General features: G+C 46.2%; 1 protein-coding gene across 1 annotated transcript; it reads right to left on the reverse strand.

Moving 5' to 3' along the window:
- Positions 1-248: 248 nt before the first annotated feature.
- Positions 249-17,597, reverse strand: IZUMO3 (IZUMO family member 3). Its single transcript, XM_033961569.1, has 7 exons — positions 17,354-17,597; positions 12,802-12,876; positions 11,308-11,397; positions 9,612-9,629; positions 6,506-6,586; positions 5,279-5,369; positions 249-495 (listed from the first exon to the last, which is right to left on the reverse strand). The coding sequence occupies exons 1-7, from the start codon at positions 17,595-17,597 to the stop codon at positions 435-437; spliced, it is 660 nt and encodes a 219-aa protein (XP_033817460.1). The 3' UTR covers positions 249-434.
- Between the last annotated feature and the right edge of the window lie 1,624 nt (positions 17,598-19,221).

Genomic DNA, 19,221 nt, shown 5'->3' on the forward strand with positions numbered 1-19,221 from the left:
GGAGTTGACAAATTCTCCTCTGGTGACAAAAACTGGATTGTAATTTGATGCTAATAAAATCGCATCGATTAGAGATTAAACAGTGCCAACGCCTTCTAATTAAACGCCAGGCTCTCTCTTTTATTGCTGGTCCTTGGACATTTTCCCCAACCCTAGCCCTTGCCTTGCTGACCCCTGAGCTCTCTTAGAGACCCTGAATTACATCACAAACCGTTTCTTTTACCAGAATTCAAGGTTGATTTTTAATCAGGTGATCTTAGTAATTAGCAGTGAAAATTTTGGCCTTTACAGAAAAACATGGAGGGAGAAGATTAGGGAAGGAGGAAGGGGAGAGAGGTAGAGTTGTGATGCAAGCCTGGGCTCCCTCTCCAAGCTATCATCCAAGATTCCAGATCCACAGTTCCCATGCTTCCGGCACCTTCCTATCCTAGTCTTCAGTGACGGTACTCCACGATGTCTTGCATTCTTTTCTTGTGACAGACGCAGAAGTAACATCTGAAAGACAACCCCAAAGAGAATGGGGAAAAGGGTTCAATACCAGTGTGGCTTATGAACAGAATTTTAAGGCTAGATGCAGCTCACTTCAGAGCTGCTTCTGCTGCTGTTCTTTTGTCAGGTACTAGGTGTCTCAGTGAACACTCAGTATCTGCTTCTCCCTGGCTGAGGGTGGGTGGAGGAGGTTACCTGAAATGCTCTCCCCATTCCAGCTAATTCTCCCCTTGAATGAAGACTAGGGGACTGAACCAAGCTTTGAGCCTGGAGCAGAACCAGATCCCAGTGGGCGCAGGAATAAGATCAAGGGAGTGGAACTCAAATTTCTAGCCCTAGCTGTGCAGAACCCAGTTGGCCTAGCCTGAGAATAGAGTCTGTTGCCCTCCAGTGCTGAACCTAGAATGATGTGGCTGGGGGAGGGTGGTCAAGCCATGAAGCCTAAAGGAGCCAGAGCAGGGACTGGAGCCCAGCGGGCATGAGAATGACAGTCAGGCAGTATTAATCTTTTTGATAAGTCCTAGACCAGTGGTCTCAAACTCACGTCCCAGGGGGGGCCACATGTGGCCCGCCAGGTACTATTTTGAGGCCCTCGGTATGTTTATCATAATCACAAAAGTAAAATAAAATAGTTTCATTTCATATGTCTCTTAGCTATAAATGACAATATTATTATTAAGACTTAGCCAAAAGGAAAGATTTATAAACTATAAAGAGTTTTACCGAATGCAAAATTGTCATTTCTTTAATAAGACATTAACTTTTTTTTTTTTTTTTTCAGAGGCCAAGTACTTACAAATCCAAAATGTGGCCCTGCAAAGGGTTTGCGTTTGAGACCACTGTCCTAGACAGACAAGGGACCCTCTGTAATATACAGTGGTGCCTCACACAACGAACTTAATTCGTTCCAGGAGCAAGTTTGTTATGCGAAAAGTTCGTTATGTGAAACGCGTTTTCCCATAACAATACATGTTAAAAAAAATAATTCGTTCTGCAGCATAAAATATGCTAAGATGACATAAAAAAAGATAAATTTGTCAAAATGGTGAAAATGGTGGTCTTGCTGAGGCCAAACTCTTTGACGAGGTCACACCGTTTTACCCCACATTCACTCCTTCTAATTATTTCCCGTTTCATTTCAACAGAAATCACCTTCCTGCTTTTTTTAGAAGCCATGATATATAAAAAATATTCAGTTTATCTTAAAAGGACGACTGTATACAGTGAGAGAGGGCAGTTAAGCGCAGTGACTAACGACTGCCTGCAGTGCCTGCGCGGAAGGATGCAATACATCGGCAGTTCGGGCGACTTCATTGTGTGAAACGAAGTTCGTTGTGTGAAACGAAGTTCGTTGTGTGAAACGAAGTTCGTTGTGTGAATCAAGACATGAAGTTCGTTGTGTGCAGCGTTCGTTGTGCGAGGCGTTCATTATGCGAGGCACCACTGTACATTGGTACACCGACAAGTCCACGCACGACAATGGCGCCCCGTCAATTGTGCCCTGTGACTGAATCTGCCATAAGTGGATATTTAGAAGGGCCTGATTTTCTCAGACTCCGTCCCTTGGGAGGGGCTTGAGTCACATGAGATGCCTCAAGCCCCACCACAGGGACGGAGCCTGAACATATCAGGGCCTTCCAGATATCCAGTTATGTAAAGGGTTCCCATAATCATATGTAAACCTTACCCTAACACTAGATAGCAAGTGAATGTTTGAAGTGTAGGGGGGGGGGTCCCCTACCCCTCCCCTCAATAAACAGGGTTATTTTGTAACCCTCAAAAAGACAAAATAGTATCCACCGCTGAGGCGCAGTTGACGGGTCACCTCCCCTTCAGTGCGCGCAATTGTCGGGCGTGCAGTTGACAGGTCACTGTGAACACTAGTATATTACCTTCCATTAGGGCTCCGGCCGCGTCTGGAGGGGCCTTCAACAAGCATGAGCGGATGGCGTCACACGCATCCGCACACGCTGGAGGCCCTCCGGGCGCAGTCTGAAGGTCGGGGGAAAAGAGAAAAGGCTTTTTGGGGGTGGGGCTGGAGGAGGAATGGGGGGGGGATGGAAGCGGAGCAAGGCGGGGGCTGGGGGCAGAGTTGGGTGGGGACCATGCGTCCGGGTTGTCCCGTCCTTAAATATAGTAACCCTACCCTCCATAGCTAATTACATAACCCTGCACCAACAGCTCCTTTTCGAGGACATGTCCGGGGGTCCGGACAGTTTTTCTCTGGGTTTGGCAAAGCATCCCATAAAAATTGCGTCGGGAAGGGTGCGGATGCAATGCGGTTACATCACGCACGCGCGATATCATTGCGTCGTTCCGTGCACGGATGTCATCTAGAGGCGTGCCTGGGGACAGAATGGGGTGTGACATGGGCGGACCTGGGGACGTGGCCATGGATCTGGATTTTCCTTCGGGGAAAATCTGGTAATCCTAAGCTGTGGACCATGGCACAAATTTGGGAGGGGGCTGCAAAGCGTGCTAGCAAACTGTGTCTTCTTCAGTTGCTGGCCGGGTCTGGGGCTCCCTCCAGCACGAGGGCCCAGAGCAATGGCCCTGTTTTCATCTGCTAACACCAGCCCTACCTGCATCTGTCCTCTCACCAACCATCTCTCCAACCTCTAGGTACGATCACCTTCATCATCATTGATCACCTTGATGGACACAATCAGCCAGCACGGCTTCAGCAAGGGAAGATCTTGCTTGACGAGCTTGCTGCACTTCTTCGAGGGAGTAAACAGGCGGATAGACAAGGGCGAGCCGGCCGACATTGTATATCTGGATTTTCAGAAGGCGTTTGACAAGGTCCCGCGTGAACGACTATTTTGAAAAATTGCGAGCCCTGGAATCGAGGGTGAAATACTCACGTGGATTAAAAACTGGCTGGAGCATAGGAAACAGAGAGTGGGAGTAAATGGACAATACTCGGACTGGAGAAGCGTCATCAGTGGAGTGCCACAGGGTTCGGTGCTTGTGCCCCGTGCTCTTCAACATATTTCTAAACGATCTGAAAATTGGCACGACGAGCGAGGTGAATAAATTTGCGGACGATACGAAGTTATTCAGAGTAGTGAAGACGCAGGGGGATCGCGAAGATCTGCAACGTGACATAATCAGGCTCGAGGAATGGGCATCGACATGGCAGATGAGGTTCAACGTGGATAAGTGTAAAGTGATGCATGTCGGTAACAAAAATCTCATTCACAAATACAGGATGTCCGGGATGGTACTTGGAGAGACCTCCCATACTGGAATACTGCGTCCAGCACTGGTCGCTGTACATGAAAAAGGACTCGGTACTACTCGAAAGGATCCAGAGAAGAGCAAATAAAATGGTTTAGGGGCTGGAGGAGTTGCCGTACAGTGAGATATTAAAGAAACTGGGCCTCTTCTCCCTTGAAAAGAGGAGACTGAGAGGGGACAATGATCGAAACATTCAAGATAATGAAGGGAATAGACTTAGTAGATAAAGACAGGTTGTTCACCCTCTCCAAAGTTGGGAGAACAAGAGGGAACTCTCTAAAATTGAAAGGGGATAGATTCCGCACAAATGTATGGAAGTTCTTCACCCAGAGAGTGGTAGAAAACTGGAACGCTCTTCCGGAGGCTGTTATAGGGGAAAACGCCTTCCAGGGATTCAAGACAAAGTTAGACAAGTTCCTGCTGTCCACACCTCCTCTTTTTTTTGGATTAAAAATCTGGTAACCCTAACCAGAAGACCCATGCAGAGGAGGTAAGAAATCCTGTTTGCTCCTGTCTTCTGATCGTTGGAGAATAACATGCAATGAACAGCAAGGATAGACAGAAAGAGCTGTGGAGGTAATAGTGGTGGCTCCAGCCTACTCTACTTCTAATCTAAAGCTTAGACTTATATGTAATGTAATGTAATTTATTTATTATATACCGCTAATCCGTTAGGTTCTAAGCGGTTTACAGAAAATATACATTAGGGTGCATTAAAATTATAAGTAAGATAGGTACTTAGAAATTCCCTTACTGTTCCGAAGGCTTACAATCTAACTAAAGTACCTTGAGAGTCATAAAGAAGTGAAAAATAGAGATAGAGGAAAAAATAAGAAAATAAACATTCTAACAAGACTACATTGATCTAAAGGACTTTGAAAGGTTGAAGAGAGGAGAGATAGGAATAGATGCAGAAGGGAGGAACCGTTGAACAACTGAATTCTGGGGAAATTTAAATGATAAAAAATAAAACAAAACAATGAATGAGATTAAAATAATTCATAAACTGGAAAGAAAAATAGAAATAAAATCAAAACATTGTCTTCAATCCACGGTTCCAGCGTCAGTGATGGAGTGGAGCAAGTATATACTGAATCATCTTCTAAAATTAAGAGCTCGATTCGGTTCACATAAATTAGATTACAGAAAAGGAATCTGCTAACACTCGTTAGAGCAATTTTCTAAAAAAAATTGCTGGAACAAATCTGTCTTTAAGATTATGCGAAAGATTTGAAGAGATAAGATCTTATACAAGGTGGCAATTCATTCCATATCGCCTCTTCCCCCCCCCCCCCTCTGTTTGGGGAGTGGGGGGAGGCTGACATACAGGAATAAACATTTCCAAGCACATCTCAGCCCAGGGATTGGGAGCCACTGAATTAATGCATCTGATCGCTGCTGCCCTGCCCCAAACATTGACATGTAGGCATGTGCCTAGTTTGCTCGTGACTTCATCCTGATCAGTGTATGATAACATTTTTTTTTTTAATTCTTGAAAATCTTTGAATCAAAGCATGCAAGAAGCAAACAGCTGAGAACCAGTACTCACAGGAGCAGGACAGAAGCGAGGACCACTGACTCGCAGACAAAGAACAGGTACAGGTAAACTTCTCTCTTCTCCGCTTCCAGAGAATCTTCCTCTACCAGGAGAGAAGACCAGAAGCAAATGATTCACTGGGGGGCCTCACCATGACCCATCTAGGATGACTACTTCATCCACATCAACCTGAAGAGACTACTAATTCAGTGCCTTCCTTTGTCCCATTGTATGCTGGGAAATGTAGTTCCAATTACACTCCCCCCTGAGGAAACTTGGAACCATATTTCCCTATATTGCCTGAGGGCAAAATAGGAACTGGATCAGCCAATCTAGGCTGACCTAGGTGAGGAGGCCGCCTCTAGTTCTCTTAGGATAGGGGGTAGGCAATTCCGGTCCTTGAGAACCGGAGCCAGGTTAGGTTCAGGATATCCACAATGAATATGTATGAGATGCATTTGCATGCACTGCCCATTGAGATGCAAATCTATCTCATGCATATTTATTGTGGATATCCTGAAAACCTGACCTGGCTCCGGCTCTCGAGGACCGGAATTGCCTACCCCTGTCTTAGGAGATCACTTTTTCCAGCTAAATGTATTAGCTTTACCTAGGGTTACCAGATATCTGGGAAATCCCAGACATGTCCTCTTTTTAGAGGACTGTCCTGGGTCTTGGATGGACTTTTCAAAACCCGGCAATTTATCCGGATTTTGGAAAGTCCTGACAAGCTCTGGCCGCAACTGGAGGGCATCTGAGCATGTCACACACATCCGTGCATGCTCCAAGCCCTCCAGAAGTGGCCAGAGTTTGTTGGCGAAGAGGAGGAGGTTTGTGGGGGTGGGGCTGGAGGCTGAACTGAGAGGGGCTGGGGTGGATTGGGGCAGAGCTGAAGGCAGAACATGGCGTGGCCATATGTCCGGATTTTTGCAGCCCGAAAAATGGTAACTATGATGAGATGCAGTGGAGGATAGAGGAGGGCCAAAAGGGTACAGAGGATGGGAAAGGGGTCTTAGGAAATGGATGAAAGGTGGGGCAGGAGTGGGACTGGGACCAGTGGGAGGCAGGGCATGGTGGCGGTTGGGTGTGCGTGCAGAGCATGGATCCTCTTTTTTGTCTTCACAAATATGGCCACTCTACTCCATCTCCTAATCTCCCATACCCTGTCAAATTGTTCTCTGTGTCCCGTCCCCCCGACCCCCCCACCCCCAGACAAAAGGCAGGACTGACCAAATTTACCTCCACACACTGCTCCATCAAAACAGTGGCCTCGAATTCGCAGACAGGACCAACCGTCTAGGACTGGGCCCTCAATTACAGCTGTAGGAGAGGGAGAGGGGGGGGGGGCGGAGAGAGAGAGAAAAACACCCCAAGTGTTAGGTTGGAGCCCTGCCAAGGACAGGATGGAGAACTGGCATCGTGGGGCCTCTACAGCACTATCGCTTAGCACAGTGTCTCACAAACTTTGTCAAGCCGCGGCACGCTAAATGTGGTGGCCACGGCTCGAGGCACCCGGAAGTGCACGGGCATCAATGTGATGACATCACACGCGTACGTGATGTCATCACGACGGCGTCCACGCATGAATGAAGGCTCTCCAGACGGGTCCTGAGTCACCAGTGGGGGGGTGCTGAAAGGGATGACGTGCGGAGAAGAGAGACGCTGACTGACTGCCTCCCGGGACATACCTGAAATTTCGGGTGGCACACAGTTTGCGATACACTGGCGTAGCACAACAGGCCCAAGTTATGCTCCTAAATTAATTATTTGAAAATTTGGTGGGGCTGAGTGACTAAGTTTTATACTGAAAATTTCACTAAACTCCTAAATTTAGTATAACCCCTGGCCTTCTGTGGTACCCTATGTCTGGTTATGTACACAGGAAGCAGGCCAGAAGACACGGTGATGGGATAATCGCGCGCCAGATGCCAGCGCGCCGACAATCCAGCGCAGACAATTCGGCGGAAGACAGAAGCGCGAGGGGAAAAAATAATTTTTAAAGAGCTCCGACTGGGGGTTTGGGGTGGCAACCCCCCACACTTTATTGGTTAGTGTTCGTGCTGCCGTTGTGGGGAGGGGGGGTGTGGGAGGTGAAACCCCCCCCCATTATAGAGAAAACAGAACTTTTCCCGAAAAAAAAATCAGAAAAAGTTCCGTTTTCGCTATAATAGAGGTTTCCAACTCCCCGTAACCCCCTCCAACAGCAGCGCGAACGCTAACCAATAAAGTGGGGGGGTTGCCACCCCAAACCCCCCGTCGGAGCTTTAAAAATTACTTTTTCCCCGTGCGCTTCTGTCTTGTGCCGAATTGTCGGCGCTGGATTGTCAGTGCGCTGACGTCTTGCGCTCCACTGTCTATGAATCGAAGACACTATTAGATAAAGGAGTTTAAAAAAAAGACAAATAGAAACTCCCCCTGTACCAATATATTCAGGGTTCTGAGACACTGATCCCCAGAGCTATATGTATAGAGGAAGGGTCACCAGACATCCGGGAAAACTCAAGCAAGTCCTCTTTTTACAGGACTGTCTGGATGGATTTCCAAAACCCAGCAGTTTTTCCGGGTTTCGGGATTCCCCAAGCTCGGGGCCGTGTCTGGAGAGCCTCTGCGCATTCACATGATGTCATCAGCATGCGCAGAGGTCCTCCTGAGCTCAGGGAAGTTTGTGTGGGGGTGGGGCTGGGGGGCAGAAAGGGGTGGATCTGGAGGCAAAATGGGGCGGGGTCAAGTGTCCTCTGTTTCTTTAAAGAGGAAATCTGGGAACTCTATATAGAGCAGTGGTCTCAAACTCGCGGCCCGGGGGCCACATGCGGCCCGCCAGGTACTATTTTGAGGCCCTTGGTATGTTTATCATAATCACAAAAGTAAAATAAAACAGTTTCTCCCTACTCCTAACTGCTTTCTCTTTTTCACACACACTGTCCTCAACCTTTGCCTTTTTACTGTTCTCAGGCTGAAAAAATAAACTCCGAAATAGAGAATGACACGGTGACAAAATTCATCACCGTTCCCATCCCCGCGGATAACCGCGGGAAATAATCCCATGTCATTTTCTAGTATCTATTTCAACCTCGGTCCTTCTACACCAGCATTCTTCAAAGCAAAGCTTGCGGGTCAGTGGTTGCGCCCAATTATACTCTGATTCTTCCCTCTCTCCTTAAAGAATGACATGAAGATGGTTTCCTGTGGTTATCCGCGGGGACGGGAACGGTGATGAATTTTGTCACCGTGTCATTCTCTACTCTGAATTTCTCAGAACGGCCAATAGTAGCGCTCTACTAAATTCCTGAACTGTGAATCTTTGAAAGATTCAGTGAACACAGGAATCCCCCCCCCCATTATGAATATAAAAAATGGGTGGAAACAGGGTTGGATTTAGGATAAAGCACTAGGCCCACATAATTGAGGCCTTTTAAGCTACTAAATTAAGATGAATTTCCAGCTGAAATTTCCGGCTCTTAAGTTTGGTTTAAAGTGGGGTACAAAATTTAGGAGACTAGTTTTGTTTTGGGTTTTTTTGGAGTATCGAGCCCAGGCCAGGTCTGATTGAGCTGAGAGTCAGAAAGAACAGGAGGACGTGCAAAGTGACAAAAACATTGCCTTCCTCTTGAACATTCAAGAAAAATCACAAATTATTTTGGGTAGACAGAAGTACAGTTGTGAAAAATACTACAATCTTTGGAAACCATAATATTCCCACGAAGGGAGTCATTTTCAAAGGAATTTCTACACATAATGCAATGCTTGACTTGAAGACATGGATAATTACCAAATGACCTGGCCAATATGTTTGTAAATTTGTGCCCATGCAGCTTCCATATGGGCAACCTTACTGTTTGACAAAAGCGAGGTAAGAGCTTTTACTTAAATGTATGTTTTCGCAAATTCAAGCACATGTATGCGTAATCCGACCCAGAAAAATCATGTGTGGCAAATGGCAGATATGACATTTAAATATATCACGGGTCGTATCGAGGTGGAAGAGGATATATTCCATCTTATAGGACCTTCTTCCACCAGAGGGCATCCGCTGAAAATCAGGGGAGGGAAATTTCATGGAGACTCCAGAAAGTATTTCTTCACTGAGAGGGTGGTCGGTAATTGGAATGAACTCCCACGGCAGGTGATTGAGGCCAACAGCGTATTAGATTTCAAAAATAAATGGGACATTCATGTGGGATCTCTAATGAGGTGAGGGCAGGGGGTGGTGAGCAAAATCAAAGAGAAGGGTCAATGGAGTGGGCAGACTTGATGGGCTTTGGCCCTTTTCTGCCGTCATTTTTCTATGTTTCTATGTTTCTAAAGTGTTTAAAGCAAAATAGGGAAAAAAGAGACTTCTACTCACTGCAGTCCTCTGAGCAGGCTGCAAAGAAAACAAAGTGTAATTAGTCTATACAGTATTTCGTTTTAATTCAGAAAAAGGAGATTTCAAGATAGAGACACCTCTCCCCGTCATCAGTGTTACGCATGCAAGGTCCTAGGATAGAAATTTGGGAGGGGGCCCCAAAGACTGCCAGCAGGCTGAAGTTTTCTAAGCTTCAAATAGACTTGAAGCCCCCTGGAGCAAGGGGGGCAGTGACCCTGATTGTATCCCCCTCCCAAATTCTGACCATGCCTCTTCCCCACACTGCTCTTAACCCTTTCAGGACCAAGGGACATATTTGTCCCATAACTTTAAAATCCTATAAATTTTGATTGGGATCGTCTACAGTTCTAAATTTGATATGTACGGATTCCATATGATACTGCTTTTATGTAAACAAACTGGTTCCCAACATTCATTCATTAGCGTCGTTGCCAGATGGACGAGAAGATTCACTTGCCACACTGTCCATAAGCCAGAAGTGTGATTTTTTTTAAAAAAAATAATGATATTTCACAAAAAAAATCAATTTTTTGGCATCTGCAAGCCCTTTTTACCATAAAAATGTCGTCAAAACCACAAAAATTGGCCTACGATCCTTATGGTCCTGAAAGGGTTAAGAGACTCTTTTCTCTGTGTCTCATTCCTGCTCTACAGTACCCTTCTTTTTCTGCACACAGCTCTGAAGGTGTAGGGCAGGGGTGTCAAAATCCCTCCTCGAGGGTTTTCAGGATTTCCCCAATGAATATGCTTGAGATCTATTTGCATGCACTGCTTTCATTGTATGCTAATAGATCTCATGCATATTCATTGGGGAAATCCTAAAAACCCGACTGGATTGCGGCCCGTGAAGAGGGGCTTTGACATCCCAGGTGTATGGTAACCAGATTTCCGGGGAAACCCAGACATGTCTCCTTTTCAGATGCCTGTCGAGGTGCCCGGAGGGATTTCCAAAACCTGGAAGTTTGTCCGGGTTTTGGAAGTCCCCCGAACTCGGGGCTGCTTCCGGAGGGGCCTCTGCGCACGTCCGGATGTTGACACAATGATGTCGCACACATGTGCGCATGGAAGTGATGTCACCGTGTCAACATCTGCACGTGCGCAGGGGCCCTGCAAATGTGGCCTTGGGCTCGGGGAAATTTACGTGGAAGCAGGACTGGGGGCAGGGTTGAAAGCAGAACTGGGTGGGGAAGGGGCGGGGCAGGCCAGCTGCCCTCTTTATTTGAAGAGGAATTCCTCTGAAAGTGCACCTCATTTTTGCCCTGCAGCACTCCCACTTCATCAGTGTCTGACCCTTTACGCCTTCCTCCAACGCCTCTCAGACTTGCCGAGTCTCTCGCTTTCAGCTATGGCCCACGATCCCAGCGAGGAGCCGGGATCACCTGCTGAGCAGCCTCCCTTCCAGCGGCAGGAGCAGATGATGTTTCAAGAAGGCCAATCCTGCTGCCACCGGAAGGGGAAACTGCTGCTGGTGGTGTTGCAGGCTGAAGTGGGCAGAGTTGTAGGCAGCACTGGATGTGGGGCGGAGTCATGGGCAGAGCAGGGCGGGCCCTGAATCTCCCGCTTAGAAGGTCAGCCCCCTTGGCAGCTTCTGGCCTCTTCACCTATTGGCCTCGTTTGAGCCCCTGTTTAGGGGGCTCAGGTGAATTCCATGGTTCCGGCATCAGCTTTCCGTTACCTAAATTGATAAATTTCTCTATGGCGATCCGGATGCGTGCCTTCAAGAACTTCCTGAGGTTCAGCATATGCAGCTGGAAAATATTAACACCTGAAAGCAGAGAGGAATAGTAGAACAAAATGATGACTAGTGCGGTAATTCTACATTTAATAGGGATGGACAGCGCACAAGTTTTAAATTTGTCGTTCTGTGTACAATGTGGTTCATTGTGGGGGGGGTTTTTTTGGGGGGGCACCATCATCAATAGCAGTTTCCCAAATTCTATACACTTGTGTGTACAAATTTACGCTGTGCATGCAAATGATAGAATACTGAATTACTTAATTAACGGTTAATTGGTGTTAACCACATACCCCTCCTGTACCCCTTCACATCTTCACCAGCAGCGAGCAGGCTGGAGCACTCGCTGCTGGCACCGGCCGGGCCTTCCTTCTGATGTCACTTCCTGGCCCAGTGAACAGGAAGTGACGTCAGAGTGTGGGACGAAGCCAGCCCAAGCAGCGTGTAGGACAGCTTGTTTGCTGCTGGCGAAGATTTGAACAGGTAACAGCAGGGGGGTGCCCTTCAGAGATCCATCCCATCCCTGGGAGATAAAGGAGAGAAGTATTGGCACCTGGCCCTCCCAACCCCACTTGCTACACCAAGGATTACATCATCTTATGGAACATTTTGTATCGGCCACTTCAAAACACCCCCAACGAATTTTGACATTCTTTGCCTTTCCTTCTGTCAAGGATTGTCGATACAAAAGGTTCTTTAATAGATTATTCTCTTTTCAGGCAAGAATTAAGCCAGTTAATAGCTAGTGCAGCGTTTACACGTTTTAGAAAGCTCTTGAAAATGTACTTATATGACAAATTCTTATAAACGATGATCTGTATCGAACAATTGTTGCATTGTAATTCCTGAAAATGCCCCAGTTTCTTTTGAATTGTAAACCGCATAGAACCGGAAGGTAATGCGGTATAGAAATGATAATGTAATGTAATGTACATGCACAATTTCTGATAACAGAATTCACGCTTAGCACACACCATTGTAACCTGTCGAGAATTACATTCAACATTCAAAAGGGGCACTTTCTTGGAAAGAATGCACTCTATTACTATATATGTTGTCCAAATTTGACTAATGGAATGCCAACAACCAATTACTGGTGTTAATTGGTGCCAGTTAAGGTTAGAAACATAGAAAGTGACGGCAGAAAAAGGCCGAGGCCCATCGAGTTTGCGCACATATCCGGCTGCATGCTAGATTACAATACAAGTCGTCCAAATCCCATCGTGTGCGGCCACGGGAGGGGCATGGGCATTTCAGAGATGTTCTGAAAAGTTGCACACGTTGTCACAGATAACTAGGTCTCTGTGACCAACTGGGGTGCCCTCCTTTACACCAGGTTTCAGCAGGCGCAAGTCTGGCGCCCAAGGTTAGGGCGTGGGAATCAGCACTAAACAGGATTTTATGAAGGGCCCCTTTCTCTCGCCACCCCCTTACCTTTCCAGGTTTCCTTCTTTATATCTTGCAGCTTGGAGGTCAGCATGGACTTCAACGCCATAACGCTACGAACATCTATACTCGAAACACACAACACCATCAATGCTCTTGTGGCTGAACTTTGCCCCTTAGAAAACATTAGGTGGGGGGGCCAGTGGCATAGCGAGGGTGAAAGGCGCCCTCCCTCGTCTCTGCCCCCCCACACTCCTTCCCTGACTCCCTCCCCATGCTGCGTGCACGCCCCCTTCCCTCATACTTCGAGTTGTTCAACGCCGCGAGTAACAACTCCAACGTGCTCCTTGCGACCCCAGCAGCTCTCCCTCTGACGGCACTTCCTACACGGGGCACCCAGAAGTGACATCAGCAGGAGACCTGACACGGTCGCGAAGAATACGTTGAAGTTGTTGCTCACAGCAGTGAACAACTAGAGGTACGGGGGAAGGGAAAGGGGCATGCGCTAGAGGAGGAGAGGTGCTAGCGCCCCCATCAACATGGCACCCAGGGCAGACCGCCTCCTCACCCCTTTACTACACACCACTGGTGGGGGGCTTAACCTTTAAATCAGGCGTTCTAAACCCCAGTTCTCTGGAGACACTAAGCCAGCCTGGTTTTCTAGACATCCGGAAGGAATATATATGAGACAAATTTGCATGCATAGGACCTGTGTATTCAGAGCTCTCTCATGCAATTTCATTGTGGATATCTTGAAAACCCAACTGGCTAAGCATGTTTCAAGGAACGGGTTGAGAACTCCTGCCTTACAACATTAGCTCGCAATGTTAGGATCCCAGAGGTAGATTCTAAGATTTGAATGTGGGTTGCACATAGGAAAAGAGCCCAATTCTTCTGTGCAAATTAAGTTTAGGGAAACCAACTTAATGTAGGCTGCCAAGGATGGCACATGTGGGATGGAGAGGATTAACTGGAGGACCATGTTCAGAACCTCACTGCGGAGGAGCCTAATTTCTTGTTGCTTGTTTACGCCTTCCAAAGGTACAAGCACTAGGGGGTCACCCAAGAAAGCTACTAAGAAGTTAATTCCAAAACAAATTGGAAAAAACACTTCTTCACTCAGTGTCTAATTAAGTTCTGGAATTTGTTGCCAGAAAATGTGGTGATAGCAGTTAGCTTAGCAGGGTTTAAAAAAAAAAAAAAAAAAAAAAAAAAGTTTTGGACTACTTCCTAAAAGAAAAGTCCATAAATCGTTATTAAGATGGACTTGGGAAAATCCTTTGCTTATTTCTGGGATAAGCAGCATCAAACCTGTTTTACTCTTTTAAGATCTTGCCAGGCACTTGGACCTGGATTGACCACTGTTGGAAACAGGATCCTGGGCTTCATGGACCTCCGACTCGTCTCAAGAATGCTTGCCTTATATACTTGTGAAAGTAGAGCCATAAGTGAAAAAAGCAAAGTTGCTCAACGATAGGGTCGGCCTTGCAGTCTGCTGTCCTCTATCTGACCTTAAGCGCCTCCCTGGAGGCAAAATTCCCATGAACAATTACTTTGGATTTTTTGTGTGTGGAAGTTGCTGTCTCATACGGGTGGGCATAGAGTCAGATACTGCAAAATGAACCTGGCTTTGTTCTCTCTTGAGTTGAAACCATTAACCAGTGGGACGGTTGACCACATCCTGACCTTCACATGCTGTTCCTACTTTGCAGCAACCAAGTGTGCTTTAAAAAAATGCTATTGCTATATATATATATATTTTTTTTTTTTTTTTTAATTTGACTGGGACTACTAAATTGTAGCTTTACAGTCACTGTGCCTCTTAAACAAACTTAGCCTTACAATCTAAGACAGGGGTGTCAAAGTCCCTCCTCAAGAGCCGCAATCCAGTCGGGTTTTCAGGATTTCCCCAGTGAATATGCATATGATCTATTTGCATGCACTGCTTTCATTGTATGCTAATAGATCTCATGCATATTCACTGGGGAAATCCTGAAAACCTGACTGGATTGCGGTCCTCGAGGAGGGACTTTGACACCCCTGATCTAAGGCCTTCTTTTACCAAGCTGCAATACAGGGTTTCTATCGTGGCCCCGAGCACTAAATGCTACAATGCTCATAGGAATTCTATTAGTGTCAGAGCAGCATTGGAGTATTTAGCGCTCCAGGCCACAGTAGAAACCTCTACCGTGGCTAGGTAAAAAAAAAGGAGGGTGATAATTAGTGCCTGAAGCAATGGAGCAGGAAATGACCCACCCAAGTCCACAGACAGCAGCAACAGAGAAGCAGGATTTGAACTCTGTGTGAAGTATAATGACAGAGGAAAAGGTAAGTGGGGTCATGTTTGTCATTGTAGGTTGCAGTGAATACATTACATTTTTGTAAGTGGCAATCCTAACCTCTTCTAAAAATCCACAAGGCTAAGTTAATAATAAGGAGCAAATAAGAAAGAAAAGTCATTGTAATAAACTTCCAAAAAAACTCAAGGATGATGGGAGAGGTTTGAACCACAGCTTTACAGAAATTCAGGTCGGCCATTTTGAAATGTAGGCACCTTAGGACAAAGGGCTAGGCTAGGGTTACCATATAGAAACATAGAAAGATGACGGCAGAAAAGGGCCACAGCCCATCAAGTCTGCCCACTCTATTGACCCACCCCATTGAGTCTGAGTGCTAGTGACCTAGTTCCTTAACTCGACCCTCGTAGGGATCCCACGTGGATGTCCCATTTATTCCTAAAGTCGAGCACGCTGGTGGCCTTGATCACCTGCACCGGAAGTTTGTTCCAGTGATCCACCACCCTTTCTGTGAAGAAATACTTCCTGGTGTCACCACTAAATTTCCCTCCTCTGAGTTTGAGCGGGTGCCCCCTTGTGACCGAGGGTCCCTTGGGAAAGAATATGTCATTTTCCACCTCGACACGACCTGTGACGTACTTAAATGTCTCAATCATGTCACCCCTTTCCCTGCGCTCCTCTAGAGTATAGAGCTGCAATTTGCCCAGTCTTTCTTCGTATGAGAGACCCTTGAGTCCGGAGACCATCCTAGTGGCCATCCGCTGGACCGACTCAGCTCGAAGCACATCTTTACGGTAATGTGGCCTCCAGAATTGCACACAGTATTCCAGAAAAATGTCTCCAGAAAAAGGAGGATGGATTGAGACATCCAGGTTTCACTTTCATTGCTTTCAAAAGAAGTAAAACATGGATGTCTTAATCCATCCTCCTTTTTCTGGAGCCATACGGTAACCCTAGAACCTTATGACAAACCCTAGACCAGGGGTAGGCAATTCTGGTCCTCAAAGAGCTACAGGCAGGTCAGGCTTTCAGGATATCTACAATAAATATGCATGAGATAGATTTGCATCACAAGCAGGTAGTGCATGCAGATCCATCTCATGCATATTCATTGTGGATATCCTGAAAACCTGACCTGCCTGTGGCTCTCGAGGACCGGAATTGCCTACCCCTGCCCTAGACAAAGCCTTACTTTAGAGATTCTCAATCCAATGCTCAGGACACCCCAAGCCAGTCTGGGTTTCAAGGTATCCACAATAAACATACGAAAGATACATTTATATGCACTGCCTCTATTGTATTCAAATTTACCTCATGCATATTCATTTTGGGTATCCTGAAAAGCTGGCTGACTTGGTATGTCCCAAAGACTGAGTAGCGATTCTCTAGTAAAGTACCCCCTTGCTAGTCAGGTTTTCAGGATATCCTCATGTATATGCATAAACTTAATTTGCATACGCTGCCTTCATTATATGCAAATTTCTTTCATATATATTCATAGTGGATATCCTGAAAACCTGACTGGCAAGGGAGGTATACTCCAGGACCGAGTTGAGAAACACTGTACTTGAGAACCCTTGCTTTATTACCTCATATCGATTGTAGCTGGTTTTTAAAAAGGTTTGGACAAGTTCCTGGACGAAAAGTCCATAATCCATTGTTGAGACAGACATGGGAGAAGCAACTGCCTGCTACTATTTGGATTTTTGCCAGGTACTAGTGACATGGATTGGTCTCTGTCAAGATACTGGGCTAGATGGACCATTGGTCTAATCCAGTGGTCTCAAACTCAAACCCTTTGCAGGGCCACATTTCAGATTGGTAAGTACTTGGAAGGCCTCAGAAAGAAACAGTTAATGTCTTATTAAAGAAATGACAATTTTGCATGAGGTAAAACTTTTTATAGTTTATAAATCTTTCCTTTTGGCTAAGTCTTAATAATAATATTGTCGTTTATAGCTAAAGAGACATATGATCAAAAAACTGTTTTATTTTACTTTTGTGATTATGATAAACATACTGAGGGCCTCAAAATAGTACCTGGTGGGCCGCATGTGGCCCACGGGCTGCGAGTTTTAGACCACTGGTCTAATCCAATAAGGCAATTCTTATGTTCTTATATATACACACCACCCACTAGTGGTAAGAAATAAGAACTGCAACTGAGGGAAGGAAATAGATGAAATCTACTGCTTGGTCAATAGGAGGTGCTCTTTTTTTGGCTGATAAGGTTAAGACTAGGCAGTTCTAGGCCTGGCTGTGATGTTTCCCTTTTCCTGCCCGGTTGGGTGATTCTTCCTTACCCAGAATCCTGTGGTATGTCTTCTTAAAGTAAGTGGGATAGATATCCAGCAAGCCTTTGAGCTGGTAAGTGAAGACCGCTGCTCTCTCCGGGATGTCTGAGGGCAGCATCTCATCTAACAGGTGTTCAAGGGCAGTGACAAACTTCCGGTCACAGCTGAAGAGGCCAGAGAATGTCACATTTTCTCCAGGAGCTCCAGGAATAGACAGGCCTAGAAGAGCAAGGAGCCAGAGGTTCACAGCCATCACTGAGGCATCCATCGATCTGCTCCACCGGTGACAGAAGACCGCTTCTGTGATGTAATTGAAGTGAAAACATCATTGTGCCGACATCACAGAGAAAGAAGAGCCAGGGAGCTCAAGCTCCACCACAACTTAACCCCTTCCTCTACTCTGGAGGCTGTCTGCTAAGGGTTAACTCAAGATGGGAAACCTTTGAAAGCATAGACAGCTGAAAAGAAATAGTCACACACTGAGATAGCCAAGAGTCCAGCATTGACAGATGAAGAGGGGCAGCCATGCCCTGAGACACCCAAGTATGAATGCAGCATGGATAAATGGCACGAGACCCTAAGGAAAGGGACAGCAGCGCTCTAAAACACTATACGCATGCTTTGATTTCTCTCATGTAATAAATAAAATCTGGATTGTAATCTTTCCCCATTAGAGTTTCAAAAGAATCAAGGATCCTGGGATGGATGGGTGGATGTGACCCGCTTCGCTTATGTCATAATAACAATGAGAGAGAAGAAAGAGAGACATAGGGATATAGGAGAACGACACAAAGAGAGAAAGGGAGGAAATACAGGACAGCTAAGTAACAAAGAGACAGGGAGAGAGATGGAGCAGAAAGGGGAACAAAAAGAGGAAGGAAAGAGGCGAGAGACATAAACGGGGAGACATACACAGAAGAAAGCAACAGAGAGAGAGAATTAAAAAAAACTTGTGGAAACAGCAAAAGAAAAAAAAAAAAAGATAAGAGGAAAAAGACTAGAAAAGGGTGTAATAAGAGATGGAAGGGGAGAGATAGGCATGAAAAATTGGAGATAAAGGCCAAGATAAGAAAGAGAGGGCTCACAGATAGTGAAGCAAGCACCGACGAGCTGAAGATGCTGCCAGTCACTCTGCTGGCGTGGCTACACGTGTGCCTGGCGGGCTGCGACGCCTGCCTGCACTGCTGGCCCAGTGGCTACCTGTACTTCGACTATGATACCCAGACCCTGCTGCAACTGGCTCTGCCCCACAAGGACTACACAACGCTGGTGCAGAAGCTGCACCAGTTCTTCATGGACCCGGCTATAGCGAAAAAGAACCACCTCCAGTTTATGGGTAAGAAACAAAGGCCCTTTGAACCACACATATCGAATCAGTAGCGGGGATGGACGATGTGATTTTTCTCTCTCTACTTCCTCCTCCATTTAGGGCAGGGGTGTCAAAGTCCCTCCTCGAGGGCCGCAATCCGGTCGGGTTTTCAGGATTTCTCCAATGAATATGCATGAGAGCTATTAGCATAGAATTAAAGCAGCGCACGCAAATAATTGTCATGCATATTCATTGGGGAAATCCTGAAAACCCAATTGGATTTTGTGGCCCTCGATGAGGGACTTTGACACCCCTGATTTAGGATATCTTGTCCTCCTGTGTCTCTGCTCTATAATCCTGCCAACCCCCTTCTTTCCCCCAATTCATGCCTGCCTCAATTTACCATTAAAAGCCGTTCTCCCTTTTTCTTGGTTACTGCAGAGTGGCAATGGCAGAGGAAGCTCACAATGTGTTGGTTAAAAGTATGTGTACTTTATTCTTTGCAGAGCAGGAGCACATGGAGATGGAGAGTGGTTGTCTCTTCACTGGACTGGACTGGGCCATACAC

This window comes from Geotrypetes seraphini, chromosome 10 (assembly GCF_902459505.1).
Source record: "Geotrypetes seraphini chromosome 10, aGeoSer1.1, whole genome shotgun sequence".
In the NCBI taxonomy this organism is placed as follows: Eukaryota; Metazoa; Chordata; class Amphibia; order Gymnophiona; family Dermophiidae; genus Geotrypetes; species Geotrypetes seraphini.

Bases quoted from the DNA above. Each gene is read 5' to 3' on its own strand.
- IZUMO3 (XM_033961569.1), bottom strand. From the start codon at position 17,597: ATGGCTGTGAACCTCTGGCTCCTTGCTCTTCTAGGCCTGTCTATTCCT. The intron at 5,370-6,505 runs GTAAATTTGGTC...CTCTCCTGGTAG, and splicing joins TGATGGAGCAGTGTGTGGAG to AGGAAGATTCTCTGGAAGCG. The intron at 496-5,278 runs GTGAGTACTGGT...GTTGTCTTTCAG, and splicing joins CTCGCTTCTGTCCTGCTCCT to ATGTTACTTCTGCGTCTGTC.